This window comes from Nycticebus coucang, chromosome 4 (genome assembly GCF_027406575.1).
Source record: "Nycticebus coucang isolate mNycCou1 chromosome 4, mNycCou1.pri, whole genome shotgun sequence".
Lineage (NCBI taxonomy): Eukaryota > Metazoa > Chordata > Mammalia > Primates > Lorisidae > Nycticebus > Nycticebus coucang.
The window spans coordinates 137,185,862-137,203,106 of record NC_069783.1 but is presented as its reverse complement, the minus strand read 5'-3'; the positions used below and the strand labels follow the sequence as shown (position 1 = coordinate 137,203,106).

The following is a 17,245-nucleotide window of genomic DNA, read 5'->3' as shown; positions in this document are numbered from 1 at the left end:
AATAATAATAAATAAATATCTCTAACTTTCCCTATTAATACATTATAATTTTTATTTCCAGATATAAAATCATTCCTTTTTAATAACTGTGTTATCTTGGTTCTTTTTTTTTTTTCTGAGACAGAGTCTTACTCTATTGCACAGGCTAGGGTAATGTGGCATCATAGCTCACAGCAACCTCAAACTCCTGGGTTCAAGTGTTCCTTCTGCTTCAGCCTCCCGAGTAGCTGTGACACCAAGCACTTGTCACAATGCCTGGCTATTTTTCTGTTTTTAGTAAAAACTGGGTATTGCTCTTGCTCAGGCTGGTCTTGAACTGTTAAGCTCAACATTACAGGCATTAGCCACCGTGTTGAACTCATTATCTTGGTTCTTAAATGTATTATTTTTCTTTAACTCACCCTTTTTTCTTTCAATTTTTGAGAGAAATAAAATGATGATTTATTTTGAATTTCATTAATTTTACAGTTGGGATTAAGTTCTGTTTTTGTTGTAATGTATAGATTTTTGGTTTTTACATGTTCTAAAAGCCATTTTTTTTTAAATTTCAGTAGACCTATGAAAGAGGATAATGGGAAAATAAGCTAACATTTACTGAGAATTTAAAATATAGTGAGCTCTATAGAAGGTATTAATATTTTATCTCTTTTAGTCTTTATAAAAACCCTATATAAAGATATTATCAGCCTAATAACATTAGTTGCATACATTACTATACGTGATTTATGTAATTTGCTTTCAGTTACACAACTGGTAAGTAGGCAGTCAGTTTTAAACCCCCTTTATCTCAGAGCCTCAGATTTCTTTCCTCTGTATTTCTTCTTCCCTTCGATAGCATTTAAACCCAAGTTGGCAGCATTAAGAGGGAGAATTTGGCATCTAGTGCCGCGGCAGGCGGCTGTCGCGGCTGTGGCCAAGGGAAGTGAATGGTTTTACCCAGAGGGCCGTGCACCGCCTTTCTCCGCTGGCACCGGCGCTGCTCCCTGCTCCTCCCCGGCCATGGGGTTCACGTTCGCGGCCTTCTGCTACATGCTGGCGCTGCTGCTCACCGCCACGCTCATCTTCTTCGCCATCTGGCACATTATAGCATTTGATGAGCTGAAGACTGATTACAAGAATCCCATAGACCAGTGTAATACCCTGAATCCCGTATATGAGTAGACCAGTGATGAGCGGACCCGGGCTCTATAACCCCACCACCATCATGAATGTGGACATTCTAGCATATTGTCAGAAAGAAGGATGGTGCAAATTAGCTTTTTATCTTCTAGCATTTTTTTACTACCTATACGGCATGATCTATGTTTTGGTGAGCTCTTAGAACAACACACGGAAGAATCGGTCCAGTTAAGTGCATGCAAAAAGCCTCCAGATGAAGGGTTCTATCCAGCAAGATCCTGTTTCCAAGAGTAGCCTATGGAATCTGCTCAGTTACTTTAAAAAAATGACTCCTTATTTTTTAAATGTTTCCACATTTTTTGCTTGTGGAAAGACTGTTTTCATATGTTATACTCGGATAAAGAATTTAAGTGGAATTACGTATAAATTAATATGAAGTGATTACCTCCAGAATTGGCAGGTTTGAACTTGCACTCCTTAAGGAACAGCCCCAACCCTCTGGATGACTGCACTGATCCCTGACTGTCCTAGTCCATTGGAAGCTCTGGTTCATAGGAACTTGTAGGGCTCGTTTTGGTTTTATTGAAACACATCTAGTTACAAATCAGCTGTATGTATCAGGTGCTATGATGAGCTGGAATATGTATCTGAGGTGGGAAATGTCTTGGGTTTCCCCAGATATCATGGAGATGATCATATATGGGCACGTTTACAAGAATAAGAGTGTAATTTTTTTTCCCTTTGACTTGAATATTATCCCTGTATATTGCATGAATGAGAGATTTCCTGTATTTCCACCAGAGTAACAAATATACTTGCTTTAATTCTTAAGCATAAATGAACATGATATAAAAATATGCTGAATTGCTTGTGAAGAATGCATTTAAAGCTATTTTGAATGTGTTTTTATTTGTAAAACATTGCTTATTAAGAACTTCGTTCTTATGCTTACTATTCTAATCTGGTGGTAAAGGTATTCTTAAGAATTTGCAAGTACTTTAGATTTTAAAAACAAAGAAAATTGTATAACCGTCCCGCTGTCCCTTTAGTGCAATACAATAAAACTCTGAAATTAAGATTCCAAAAAAAAAAAAGAGGGAGAATTTGGCATCTAAAAATAACCACTTTCGCCTTCTTAATCTTAGTGTTGAATCTTGACAGTCAGTTTGAACTAAGTGGCATGAACTCAGTAAGGCTGTGGACATTTTGGTCTCATGTGAACACTTATCTGCCTAGTACCAATACCAACAATGAATTTGCCTCTGAAGAACTTTTGAATGACCTATGCTGCTATTCTTGCTGTCAAGTAATAAGCTGTGCTTTTTACACAAAATATTTGCTGTCTCTTTTTACCATCATGATACTGTCTCATGCTTAGGGGCTCATAACATACTTGATTGATACAAAAATGAGCAAAAATGGATAGCAGTGAATGATAAAGAGATTGCAAAATCAATGAACTAAGTCTAGCTAGGAAAAACTAAAAGATGCAAAGACTGCTGTGAATTGTCTTATGTTGGGTGTACCATTCATAAGCCATGAATTTTCTTCCTTTTTCTTTTGATTTAGAATCAAGTTTTGGGAATTTGGTGGCTAGATATTTACAAGGATTTCTGAACTTTCTCTCATAGGTGACAGTGTTTGTTGGTTCACATTGAAAGACAGCCTTCCATTATTACTCCTATGAGGCATGTAAATTGCCATTCCCAAGGCAGATCTAATTATGGTCAACTCTCTTAACCTATAGTGAAAGCTATGTAGTAATTGATGAATATGGAAGAATTGTTGTATCTTTCTTTTGTACTGTGAAAAGAGAAGTGAGTTAGGAACTGTTAGACGTGGATTCTAGTCTAGGCCCTGTCCCTTGGAAGTCTACAACCATAGGGAGTTTGCTTAACTTTTCTGTGCTTGTTCTCCCCATAAGTAAAGTAAAGGAGTTGGCTTATGAAACTTCTGTGATTTTAAAATGTCTTGTAAATGCTGTATTCCACTAAACACTGTCTTTCTTCCTCCTTAAGGGTGTTCTGCTACTACAGGCACTAACAAGAAGCAATGGAGCAATCCAGAAAATTGTTGCTTTTGAAAATGCCTTTGAGAGACTGTTGGACATTATTACAGAGGAGGGGAACAGTGATGGAGGTATAGTATGAAGAGATTTGTGAAGAGATTGCTTTTGTACTTACTAAATTGTTGGGCTCTAGAGAACATGACTGGAGGGAGAAGTTGGAACTCACACTTCATACTCTCTGTCTCCTTTCCCTGCAGCATTCTGAGTATGGATATCCTTTCATTTGTCCTGTTTGGTATTTATTAGGCTTCTGCAATCCAGGTTGATGTCTGATCATTTCTGGAAAATCACAGCTATATCTCTTCAAATACTGCATTGTCACATCTCCCCTGTTTTTCTTTAGGCATGGATTAATATGGAGGCCCTTTTGCAGATTTGGTGATGAGGAGTTAAGTTGAAGGCCAAGCCAGATGCTGAAAGTGAAGAGGGAGGACACAGCTGAGAATCGGTGGAGAAAGTTAGAAGTCACCTTTTGGAGAATAGGAGAGGCAGTTAACCACTGTAATTGGAAGATACTAGTCAGGGGTAAAGGACCCATGAGGGCGTCCATCATGACTTCACAGCAGTATGAGCTGCTCCCTCCCTCCCCCCGGTAGAACTAGGCTGCGTGGGGACACATGTGGAAAGGAAGGTGCTATAAAAAGACAAGGAGGCAGGCGGCGCCTGTGGCTCAGTGAGTAGGGCGCCGGCCCCGTATGCCGAGGGTGGCAGGTTCGGACCCAGCCCTGGCCAAACTGCAACAGAAAAATAGCCGGGCGTTGTGGCGGGCGCCTGTAGTCCCAGCTACTCGGGAGGCTGAGGCAAGGGAATCGCCTACGCCCAAGAGTTAGAGGTTGCTGTGAGCAGTGTAACGCCACTGCACTCTACCCGAGGGTGGTACAGTGAGACTCTGTCTCTACAAAAAAAAAGACAAGGAGGCAGGAAAACTTAACATTATCTGTAGAGCGGAAGAAGGGAAGATCTATACAATCTAAGCTGAATAAGGAAAGAAGTAAAGACAGGAGCTTCTAAAAAGGGGGAAAGGTGTCTGGTTAAAGGGTTGAAATTCTCAGGGAATTTGTGGAACAGATAAGTTGAGAATACCTGAGCCACAGAGATAAGAGATTGTACTAAGAGGATGAGGATTGTCCCTGAAGGTGAGGCAATGGAACTGGGAGGTCCAGGTGTTAAATGGGTTGTTGTTGAAATTAAAGTGAAGGCTGACAGCAGCACTTAAAGAAAGAAGACCTCATAAAGTGAGCTGCCAGTGAACAAAGAGCAGTGACCACAAATTTGTTACATAACTACAGTGAGCATAGTGAGAGATGGTACAGCCAGATAGCCTCATCCTCAAGGGAACAGGGGTTTTTATATGAGAGGATAAAGGAACTGTGGTCTCTGGAAAGTAGTCTGCCTAGAGGAGCATGGAGTTAACATCCCGACTCCCCAATGCACAGGATTGAGAGCATGAACTGCTTTCACTTGAGAAGGTTGCAGGATAAAACGGGTTCTTTGAAGAAAAGGAGAATTTCAAAAAATTGTAATTTAGAGTACAGGAGCATTTATCAACCAACATGTGAGAGTTTGAGATAGGGTCATGAATGGGTTTGAAAGGAGATGAGGTAGGGGAGAGGAAACACGAAGCATTGCAACATGCAACAATGGGAAAGCTTACTGGAGAGGGGTAGACTTTAGGAGGTGAGTGAGGAAAATGGGTTTTTAAGGAGAGGGGAAACTAGCTGATCTCCAGGGTTGCTGAGACCAGTTTCAATGGCTCTTTATAAGTGATAGTGGCCTTCAGGGTTCCAGGGTCCACTAGAGCCTGGGAGAAAGACCTGCCAGTGACAGTGAGGGCTTTGACAGGCCTTTTCCTCCAGACCCGTCAGCTCCTTCTGAGGGCAGACCTTACTTAGTGGAGGTTTATGGTCCTGCCTAAGAGGTGGATGTAGTGGTTCCTCCTCCTGAGCTGAGGGTCCATGTGGTTCACAGCAGGAGGAGAGGAGACTTGGAATCAGGACAGATGACTGGTTACATCAGTCTTTCTTAAGAGGCGTTTAAAATGTGCACCTTAAATATTTTAAGTTAAATGTAGTAAATAAAAGTGTACATTGATCTTTTCAGTCAGAGCCAGAACTTGTTCTTCAAAAATGCATCTGCTGATTAGAGCTTTCCATCATTTTCCTTATGTACATTGTGTAGAATTTGCATTTTGGTTTTTTAAAAATGAAGTGTGGGAGCCTTCTAGGTTTTTACAACTACTTTCCTTACCTTATCTTTTAGAATCATATTATCCATCCCTTAACAGTTGATTTCGGTTTGGGGATTTTTTTTTTTTTTTTTTATGGAGAGAGAGAGAGTCTCACTGTTACCCTGGGTAGAGTGCTGTGGTATCACAGCTCACAGCAACCTCAAACTCATGGGCTCAAGTGATCCTCTTGCCTCAGCCTCCCCGAGGAGCTGGAACTACAGGCATCCACCACAATGCCCGGCTAGTTTTTCTATTTGTAATAGAGACAGAGTCTCACTATTGCTCAGGCTGATCTCGATCTCCTGAACTTAGGTGAGCCACCCACTGCAGCCTCCCAGAGTGCAAGGATTACAGCATTACATCTCATGCCTGATGTTCTGAGAGCCACTGTGTGTGGCCTTAATAATTATTTTTAGTGACTTGTTTTCATTGAGTTTTGCCAAAGACTTAAATTTAGTTTTCTTAAGAATAACTGTTTTCACACTTCTATTTGGTAGTTTATGTCATATTAATAACTAGTGCAAGTAACATGTTTTTTGAATAAAACAATTGACTCTTAAATACAATGATGATGATGACATAATCATGAAAGCATGATTTATGAAATAAAAAAATTAGGGCAGCACCTGTGGCTCAGCAGGTAGGGCGCCGGCCCCATATGCCAAGGGTGGCGGGTTCAGGCCCAGCCCCAGCCAGCTAAAACTGTAGCAGTGGCAACTGCAACAAAAAATAGCTGGGTGTTTTGGCGGGCACCGTAGTCGCAGCTACTCAGAGGCTGAAGCAAGAGAATCACTTCAGCCCAAGACTTGGAGGTTGCTGTGAGCTGTGAGGCCACAGTACTCTACCAAGGGTGACAAAGTGAGACTCTGTCTCAAAAATAAATAAATAAACAAAGGATGTGTGCCCTGCAAAAGACACTTAAGAGAATGAAAAGACTTAGAGGAAATATTGCAAAACATGTATCTGAAAAAAGACTTCTGTCCAAAATATTCCAAGAACTCTTAAAACTCAGCAATTAGAAAACAACCCAATTTTAAAATGGCCATAAGATCTGAATAGACATCTCACTAAAGAAGATATACAGCCAGTGGGCGGCGCCTGTGGCTCAGCGAGTAGGGCGCCGGCCCCACATGCCGAGGGTGGCGGGTTCAAACCCAGCCCCGGTCAAACTGCAACAACAAAAAAAAATAGCCGGGCGTTGTGGTGGGCGCCTGTAGTCCCAGCTACTAGGGAGGCTGAGGCAAGAGAATCGCGGAAGCCCAGGAGTTAGAGGTTGCTGTGAGCCGTGTGACGCCACGGCACTCTACCCGAGGGCGGTACAGTGAGACTCTGTCTCTACAAAAAAAAAAAAAAGAAGATATACAGCCAGCAAATATAAGCATATGAAAAGATGCTCAAGATTACATGATGTTAGCTGCAAATTAAAACAGTGATACCAGTGCACACTTGTTAGGATGAGGAAAATCAAAAGAACACTGGCAGCACTAAGGGCTGTTGAGGACAGACAGCTACAGAAACCCTTCCCTGCTGATGGTAATGCACATGGTGAAACCACTCTGGAAAACAGTCTGACAGTCCTTACAGAGATAAATAACAGGGTTACCACACAAGGTCTGACAATTACATTTGTGAACTTGCCACCACAGCTGTGTTCGTGTCAACCTGGGTGTCTTGCTGAGTGGCGCTCATTATCGTTGAATGTTTTTGTGTGCTGTCACAAGAATGTCAGAGCTTGAATTAGAGCAACAAACAAACATTCATAAATTTCTGGTTCTACTTGGCAAAAGTGTCACTGATGAATCGTTGCAAAAATTCGTTGAATTATCAAAATTGTCATCTGACTGTGAGAAACACAGCAGACCAAGTAAACATTAATAGAGAGATAGTTAAGAAAATCTTAACTGAATCTTGGACAAGAACTCATGACTCTTGCATTAGGACAATGCACCAGCTCACACAGCACTCTCTGTGAGGGAGTTTTTAGCTCGTATTGGACTATCCTCCCTATTTGCCTGACCTGGCACCCAGTGACTTTTTTCTTTACTCAAAGATAAAGGAAATATCGAAGGAAGACATTTTGATGACATTCAGGATATCCAGGGTAATATGATGACAGCTTTGATGGTCATTCCAGAAAAAGTATTCCAAAATTGCTTTGAAGGAAGGATGGACGAGGCACTGGTATCAGTGCATAGCTTACCAAGGGGTGTGCTTCAAAGGTAACCATAATCATACTCAGCAATGATCTGTGTAGAACTTTTCTAGGACAATTTCGCTAACTTAACTGTCAGACCTCATACGATCCAACAATCATACTCCTTGATATTTTCCCAAATTAGTTTCAGAATTATGTCCACACAAAAACATGCACATGAACGTTTATAGCAGCTTTGTTCATAATTGCCTAAACTTGGAAGCAATCAAAATGTCCTTGAGTACTGAGGACCCCAGCCTCAGGGCCATGAGCTGGTGCTGGTCTGGGGCCTGCTGGGAACCAGGCTGTACAGCACGAGGTGAGTGGCTGACCGGAGCTTCATCTGTATTTGCAGCTGCTCCTCATTGTTTCACATACCCCAGAGCTCCGCCTCCTGTCAGATCAGCAGCAGCATCAGATTCTCACAGGAGCGCATGGGAGGGATCTAGGCCATGGCTCCTTGTGAGAATGTCATGCTTGATGTTCTGAGCTGGAGATACAATGTACTTGAATCATCCTGAATCCACTCCCACCCCCTGTTCCCCTTGCTCTGTGGAAAACTCGTCTTTTTTGAAACCAGTCCCTTGTGCCAAAAAGGTTGGGGACGGATGCTGTAGTATTTGAGTGGATAAACAAAGTATACCACATCCTTACAGTGGAATATTATTTAGCAAAAAAAAAAAAAAAGTTGTCAAACCCTGAACAGACATGAAGTGCATATTGCTGAGTAAAATGAGCCAGTCTGAAAATGCTACATAATGTATGATTCTAACTGCAGCGGATGCTTGGACAGTGCAGTAAAGGGGATCACACCCTGGCACAGGAGAAAAGCCACATGGAACTTATGACTTTCTAAAACCACAGCTACTAATAGCTTAGGTTTACTAGGAGCCTTACCAATAACATAGTCAATTAGTATATATTTTCTATGTTTTCTGTTCTGTGTTCTTAAAGTGAGCTAGAGAAAAGAAAATATTATTTCAAATAATCATAGGGAAGAGAAAATGTATTTACTATTGACAAAATGGAAGCGGGCTATGATAAAGGTCTTCATCTCGGCTGTCTTCACACTGGGTGGGCTGAGGAGGAGGGGCTGGCCTTGCTGTTTCAGGAGTGGCAGAGACCAAAGGAGATCCAAGCGTAAGTGGACCTGTGCAGTTCAAGCCCATGTCAGCCGAGGGTCAACCCTATCTGACACTCAGGAATAGGCAAAACCCTAGAGACAGTAAAAGTATAGATCACTGGTTTCCAGGGATTTAGGGTGTAGAGGACAAAAGGGATAAATAAAAGAGTACAGCGTATTTTTAGTGGTAGTGAAATTATTCTGTGTGATACTGTAATGGTAGATACAGGAGATTATACATGTGTCAAAGCTCTTAGAGTTTCACAGCACAAAAAGTGAACTCTGATCTTAACTGTGGGCTTTTATGACAGTGCATCAGTACTCATTCGGGAGTTGTAACAAGTGTCCTTCACTAGTGCAAGACGTTAAATGTTAACGGTGGGGGAGGAGGAGAGTAGAGGTATTCCTGATTCACTGCATTTAACATCTGCTGCATTTTTTTCACAAATTGAGGGTTTGTATCAACACGGCACTGAGTAGGTCTGCTGGCTCCATTTCTCTAACAGCACCTGCTCACTCCATGTCTCTGTGTCACGTTTCGGTCGTTCTCACAATATTTCAAACTTTTCATTATTACTGTGTCTGTTTTAGTGATCAGTGAGTGATCTTTGATGCTACTTTGTGCCCATTTTAGACAGCAAACTTAAGCATAAATGTTAGTTTTTGTTGTGACTATTCCATTTTCTCCACCAAGTCTCCCTCTTTCATTGGGCTCCCTATTCCTTGAGACACAACAATACTGAAATTAGGCTAATTAATTAATAACCCTACAACAGCCTCTTAAGTGTTCAAGTAAAAGTAAGAGTCACACATTTCTCCCTGTATACCACAAACTAGAAATGATTTTAAGTTTAGTGAGGAAGGAGTATCAAAAGCTGAGATAGGCGGAAAGCTAGGCCTTTTGTGCCAGTTAGCCAGGTTGTGAATGCAAAGGAAAAGTTCTTGAAAAAAGTTAAAAGTGCTGCTCCATTGAACACACAGATGATAAGAAAGCAAAACATAAGGCAAATTATTTTTTGTTTTGAGACAGAGTCTCAGTCTGTTGCCCTGAGTAGAGTGCCGGGCATCACAGTTCACAGCAACTTCAAACTCTTGGGGTCAAGTGATCCTCTTATCTCAGCCTCCCAAGTAGGTGAGACTGCAGGTGCCCACCATGACAACCTAGGTAGTTCTTCTGTTTTTAGTAGAGACAGAGTCTCACTCTTGCTCAGGCTGGTCTTGAACTCCTGAGCTCAAGCAATCCACCTGCCTCAGCTCCCAGAATACTGGGATTACAGGCATGAACCACTGTGCCTGGTCATAGCAAATTATTTTGGATTAGGAAAAAAGAAAGAACAGAGTAAACCAGTCTTATCACTGATAAAAAGTTTTAGTGATCTGGATAGACGACAAACCACAACATTTCCTTATCCAAAATCTAATCCAGAGCAAGACCCTAACTCTTCAATTCTGTGGAGTCAGAGAAAGGTGAGGAAATTGCAGAAGGAATGTTTGGAGCTAGCAAAGGTTGGTTCACGAGGGTTAAGGAAAGAAGCCGTCTCATGACAAATTCAAGATGAACTGCTAATGGGGAAGCTGCAGCGAGTTCTCCAGAAGATCCAGCTGAGGTCACTGGTGAAGGTGGCTGTGCTAAACAACAGGTTTTCAAACAGCTTTTTGGAAGAAGGTGCCATCTAGGACTTCCATAGCTAGAGAGAAGTCAGTGGCTGACTTCAAAGCTTCAAAGGACAGGCTGACTCGTTAGGGGCCAATGTATCTGATGACTTTAAGTTAAACCCAATGCTTGTTGACCATTCTGAAAAATCCCAGGGCCCCTAAGAATTATCCTTAATCAACTCTGCCTGTGATCTATAAAGAACAACAAAGCCTAGGTGATATAGCACATCTGTTTATAGCATGATTCACTGAGTATTTTGAATCCCGCTGTTGACTCCCACTGCTCAGAAAATTTTTCTTTCAAACACTACTGCTTATTGATAATGTACCTAGTCACCCCGAGCTCTGATGGAGATGTGCACAGAGACAGAAGTTGTTTTCATGCTGCTAGCACAACATCCGTTCTGTAGCCGATGGATCAAGGGGTAATTTCTGTTTCCATGTCTTACTATTTAAGAAATAACATTTTAGGGCGGCGCCTGTGGCTCAAGGAGTAGGGCGCCGGTCCCATATGCCGGAGGTGGTGGGTTCAAACCCAGCCCCAGCCAAAAAAAAACAACAAACAAACAAAAAAAAAAAAGAAATAACATTTTGTAAGTCTATAGCTGTCATAGTGATTGTTCTGATGAATCTGGGCAGAGTAAATTGGCAACCTTCTGGGAAGGATTCATTCTTGATGCCATTAAGAACATTCATTGGGGATTAAAATATCAGTTTTAACAGGAGTTTGGGGAAAGTTGATTGTAACCTTCATGGATGATTTTAAGAGATTCAAGACTTTGGGGGCGGCGCCTGTGGCTCAGTCAGTAGGGCGCCAGCCCCATATACCCAGGGTGGTGGGTTCAGAGCCGGCTCCGGCCAAACTGCAACCAAAAAAATAGCCGGGCGTTGTGGCGGGCGCCTGTAGTCCCAGCTACTCGGGAGGCTGAGGCAAGAGAATCGCTTAAGCCCAGGAGTTGGAGGTTGCTGTGAGCTGTGTGAGGCCACGGCACTCTACCAAGGGCCATAAAGTGAGACTCTGTCTCTATAAAAAAAAAAGAGATTCAAGACTTTTATATAGGAAGTAACTGCAAATGTGATAGAAATAACAAGAGGACTAGAATTAGAAGTGGAGCCTGAAGATGCAAACGAGTTGCTGCAACCTTGTGACATGGAAAATTTGAATGGATGAGTTACTGTTTCTTGTGGATGAGCAAAGAAAGTGGTCTCTTGAGATGAATCTGCTTCTGATAGAGATGTCATGAACACTGTTGAAATGACAGCAAAGTATTTAGAATATTACCTAAATTCATAAAGCAGTGGCAGGGTTTGAGAGGATTGACTCCAATTTGAAAGAAGTTCTGCTGTGGGTAAATGCTATCAGGTAGCATTGTGTGCTACAGAAAATCGTTACAAAAGGATGAATCAATCAATGCAGCTCCATTGCTGTCTTATTTTAAGAAATTGACAGCCGGGCGGTGCCTGTGGCTCAAAGGGCTAGAGCACCAGCCCCATATGCCAGAGGTGGCGGGTTCAAACCCAGCCCTGGCCAAAAACTGCCAAAAAAAAAAAAAAAAAACATGGGCGGCGCCTGTGGCTCAGTGAGCAGGGTGCCGGCCCCATATACCGAGGGTGGCGGGTTCAAACCCAGCCCCAGCCAAACTGCAACAAAAAAATAGCCAGGTGTTGTGGCGGGCGCCTGTAGTCCCAGCTACTCGTGAGGCTGAGGCAGGAGAATCGCCTAAGCCCAGGAGTTGGAGGTTGCTGTGAGCTGTGTGACGCCACGGCACTCTACCAAGGGCCATAAAGTGAAACTCTGTCTCTACCAAAAAAAAACAAAGAAATTGACAGCCAGGGCAGCCTTCAGCAGCCACCACCCTGGTCTGTCAGTAGCCATGAACATGGAGGTAAAACCCTCCAGCAGCAAAAAGGTGAAACAGCTTGCTAAAGGCTCAGAGGATTGTTAGCAATTTTTAGAAATATTTTTAATCAGGGCTTTTTTGGACATAAAGGAAGGGTATTGAACACTTAATAGACTGATTACATCATAGTGTGAACACAACTTTTATATGTCTTGGGAACCAAAAAGTTTGTGTACTTGGTTTATTGTGACTACTCATTGCAGTGATCTGGAACCAAACCTAAGTTATCTGCAAGCAGGCCTGTGTCTGAGAACTCTTTCCTTGTGCTCAGTCTTTCCGAAAACCCAAAACTATTCTAAAAAATAAAGTCTGTTAATTTTTTTAAAAAGCAGTTGATTGTTGTAAACATACAGCTGCACTAGTGGGAACAAAGTTCCACTGGGATGTGCCAGACGAGCGTACTGGCTAAGGGCGTCTAGCGTCAGTCAGTGTCTCACTGAAGAGACAGGTCATTGGTGAACTTAGTATTTGGTGAAGTGGAGATCAGTAGGAGAGTTTTTGTGTGGTGACCGTGGAAGCGGCAGTGTGGAGGCGATTGCTCTGGAGAGTGGTATGTTCTAAGCAGAAATGGAAAAGGACAAAAGGAGCCATGAGAAAATAGCCTAAGGAGCAGCAGGAAAACTGTAGAGAAATCAGGAGAGTAGTGTTCTAGAAGCCAAGGGATGTTTCAAAGAAGAGATGTGCAGACAGTACCAAGAGCTTCTTAGAGACCAAAATGAGACACAGTTTTGTCTCTGTCTCTGCTGAGGACACAGAGCTAAGTAGGGTGCTGGCAAATTACAGTGTAGTGGAGAAGATAGACACTACCTAATATTAAAAGGAGCATGATGCCCTCTGCAGCGTGTAGCTGGTGATCATAACCTGTTCACAGTCTTGATAACCATTCCTGAAGAAGTAATGTCTAAGCTGGGATTTGAAGATTTATCAGTTCCTGAGGTGAGTGGATAGTTGAGCATAGAATTCAAGACAACAAAGTGGGGACCTACCTTAGGAGTTTGCAAATTGTGTCCAGGGCAGTCAGAAGTTGGAGCAGGCCATCTGCCTTCCCATACTACAGAGATGCTGAGCGTGGAGGTTTATCTTTTTTTAAATGTCTAGGGCAGGCGTCCTCAAACTTTTTAAACAGGGGGCCAATTCACTGTCCCTCAGACCCTTGGAGGGCCGGACTATAGTTTAAAAAAAAAAACTATGAACAAATTCCTATGCACACTGCACATACCTTGTTTTGAAGTAAAAAGCAAAACAGGAACAAATACAATCACACCGCTTCATGTGGCCCGCGGGCCGCGGTTTGAGGACGCCTGGTCTAGGGGTTGAATTTTCTATCAGATTTTATCAGCCTTAACACTTTATTTTACATTCTTTCCCCAGGAATAGTAGTAGAAGATTGTTTGATTTTGCTCCAAAACTTGTTAAAAAACAACAATTCCAATCAAAATTTTTTTAAAGAAGGCTCATCTATTCAGCGTATGAAACCTTGGTTTGAAGTTGGAGATGACAATTCTGGCTGGTCTGCACAGAAAGTGACCAGTCTGCATCTAATGCTACAGGTATACTGTCCTTAGATGTGAATGTGAGAAGAATTTTGACATTGGTCTTTTTGAATAAAAGAATATTTCTTGTATTTGATAAATGCAGGACATTCAGTTGGTTTCAGGTGGGCTTTTAAAAAACTCTTTAAATGTGGAAATTTGAAGTTATACTCAGATCCCACCCACCTACTCAACCTTGACAATTATTAACATCTTGCAATTTTGTTTTATCTCTTATTCTTCTCTCTTACTCTGCTGTATTATTTTAAAGCAAAAACAGATATGTAGTTTCCTGATGAATTTTGCTTTAGGGAATAATAGGTTATATTGTTGTTTCAAATTTTTAAAATCTTCCTTTTTCAACTAGGTGTCTAGTATAATTTTAATATTCAAAATAATAAGTTATCATTCATTCAGTAAACATTTACTGAGAGCTAGGCCTTGGATACTAGGAAATGAATAATACTGTCCTTACTCCCCCAAATTAATAGTCCTGAGTTTTAAATACAGTACAAATTAAATTGACAAATCACCTGTGATTTCTTCTCTTCTCTTTCTTTCTTTTCTTTCTTTCTCACTCTGTTGCTTTGGCTAGAGTGCAGTGGCATCGTTACAGCTTGCTACAGCCTCAAACTCCTGGGCTCAAATGATCCTTCTGCCTCAGCCTCCTGAGTAGCTGGGACTATAGTTACATACCACCATGCCCAGCTAATTTTGTATTTTTTGTGGAGATGGGGTCTTGCTGCTCTTGAACCAGCCTTGTTGCTCAGGCTTGTCTTGAACTCCTGGCCTCAAGCGATTCCCCCACCTTGACCTCCCAAAGTGGTAGGATTACAGGTGTGAGCAACCATGCCTGGTCTTACCTGTGACTTTATTAAAGCTTTATGGTAAAAGCTCAGTGGTGATAATAAAAGTGAGGACAGTAGGATCCCAAATGATTTCCTCATCAGAAAAAATTTTGAAGTTCTTTAAATAATTTCACTCATTTGTTCCTTTATTGAATTCCCCTTCTCCAAACTCTTAAGTTTATACCATCCTCCCCACTTACGAATTCTCTAGTAATCTTTTGGTCTTTGAATGTCTCTGGATTGCACCTGTGTCTCTGCTGTTGTGCACTTTAAAGCTAAATGGCCAATCTCTCTAGTAAATTAAGAGTCTGAATATCATTCCTTGCCCTGGAAGTTGCCTACATAGGATTGATTGATAATTACAGTGGCATCATGGCCAGTTCGCTGGTATATTATTCATTTTGTAATCACTAATGGTGTCTTCTTTGACAAAAAAAGCAGCATGCTTTGGATTACAAATTAATGTAGTTACTCTATTTAGAATATGCTTAAAACTTTCAGAAGTATTTTATAGAATGTGGTCGCTGAGTCCTCAATAATACAATATTCTAGTTACATACTGAGTGGTTCTTTAAGTATTCTTTGCTTTAAAAAAGTGTATAAAGAAGTAGCGTTTCCTAACTTAATAAAGCTTTTCTCTCTTTATTAGTCTTGAAGACCCTGAACTCCAAGCAAAGGAATTGTGTTTAATTCATTTTAATGTATTTTCTACCATTGAGTAGTTGAGTCATTTATGACTTTACAGGTCACAGGTTATATTCCACTATTCCACCTCTTAGAGTTTTCATTCTTTATAGCTTTATTTAGGTTGGTTGCTTGTATATCAAGTTGACTATTATACACCAAATAAAAATACCTTATTGTTTTCCTGTTTGTATATATATGTCCTAATTGGAATTATTCATCATAACAATTATTGTCATGGTTAAATTTAGGGGAAACATCTTTTGAAAAAGTTTTTAGGCATAAAATAATTTTAAATTTTTCATGGAACTCCATATCTTTATGACAAGCTCTCCTTCCTGTCCCTACAGGAACCCCTTCTATGCCATGGTTGGACAGTATTGCCCGTGACTCTCAGAAACCTCATTACCTTATGAGATAATCTTTTTCCTTGTAGGGGAGTGTTGATTATTAGGATTAATCTATATATTAAATCAAAGTCTATCTTTACATAACATCTACAAATTTCTTCTACTTTTGCTTTTTGGGAACAGTAGAAGTCCATCCCTTGTTGATGATATATCATGTGTTTGCATGTTATTGGATCTTCCTTTATCTTCTTATCCTCTTCAGCCTTCCGTCTTCACTGTCCTTCCTACTTCTCTGTCATCTAGAAATTTCATAATTCCTTTTTCTTTTTTTTTTTTTGTAGAGACAGAGTCTCACTTTATGGCCCTCGGTAGAGTGCCATAGCCTCACACAGCTCACAACAACCTCCAACTCCTGGGCTTAGGCGATTCTCCTGCCTCAGCCTCCCAAGCAGCTGGGACTACAGGAGCCTGCCACAATGCCCGGCTATTTTTTTATTGCAGTTTGGCCAGGGCCGAGTTTGAACCCGCCACCCTCTGTATATGGGGCCGGTGCCCTACCCACTGAGCCACAGGTGCCACCCATAATTCCTTTTTCTTTACTCATCATCAGTAAAGATACTCAATTCCTATTAGATGGTAGTAAAAAAATTGTGTGTGTGTGTGTTTTTTTTTAAGGTAAAATAATGGCATAATTATTATGTTTTCAAAAATCCATATCAGGCTGGGCATGGTGGTCCTGCCTGTAACTACAACACTTTGGGAGGCTGAGGCTGGAAGGATTGCTTGAGGCCAAGATTTTAAGAGCCTGGGCAACATAGGGAGAGTACATTTCTACCAAAGCAGAAATCCTTACTAGTTAGAGATGCATACAGAATTACTTAGGAGAGAAATGATATACGTGTATTGTTTGATATTTCCTTTAAATACTCAGAAAAGGGAAAAGAAAGTAAGGAAAAGAGAGAGAAGAAGGAAGTAAAAGGAAAAAGAAGAAAGAAAGAAAAATAGTGGAGGTAGCAGGGAAATAAAAGAAAGGGGTGTAAAAAAAAAATCGTGAAAAGTCTGACTAGAGGGCAGCGCCTGTGGCTCAGTGAGTAGGGCACCGGCCCCATATGCCGAGGGTGGCGGGTTCAAACCCAGCCCCGGCCAAACTGCAACAAAAAAATAGCCAGGTGTTGTGGCAGGCGCCTGTAGTCCTAGCTACTCGGGAGGCTGAGGCAAGAGAATCGCGTAAGCCCAAGAGTAAGAGGTTGCTGTGAGCCGTGTGATGCCACGGCACTCTGCTGAGGGCGGTACAGTGAGACTGTGTCTCTCCAAAAAAAAAAATCTGACTAGAAAAGTCCCAGGACTGCAGCCAGTGTAACTCGGAAGCCTCTCTTCAGTGATGTCAATTTCTCAGTGTCTTTAAGAATGGCTGCTAAGCCAGACATCTGTTTTTTCATTACTTACTGAACTACTGATTGAGATTTTTTTCAAATTTTACTGATTTCTGGTCACCTCTTTATTCACCAACAATAAAAATAACACTTTTCAAACTCTTTTTTTT

The 17,245-nt window shown here is 41.4% G+C and overlaps 1 protein-coding gene and 1 pseudogene across 10 annotated transcripts in view; both read left to right on the top strand.

Annotated features, from left to right (window-relative positions):
- The window catches only part of LOC128583038 (general vesicular transport factor p115-like), an 86,321-nt gene that overhangs the window by 38,435 nt on the left and 30,641 nt on the right, over window positions 1-17,245 (top strand). For all 9 annotated transcript variants that reach the window (XM_053586862.1, XM_053586864.1, XM_053586863.1 and 6 more), the window contains 2 exons: window positions 3,138-3,258; window positions 13,660-13,838. In XM_053586862.1, the coding sequence (XP_053442837.1) occupies window positions 3,138-3,258; window positions 13,660-13,838 (300 nt within the window). The remainder of the gene's footprint in view (window positions 1-3,137; window positions 3,259-13,659; window positions 13,839-17,245) is intronic.
- LOC128583045 (protein cornichon homolog 1-like) lies at window positions 462-2,200 on the top strand (annotated as a pseudogene). Its single transcript, XR_008379370.1, has one exon. The product of XR_008379370.1 is annotated as a protein cornichon homolog 1-like (transcript).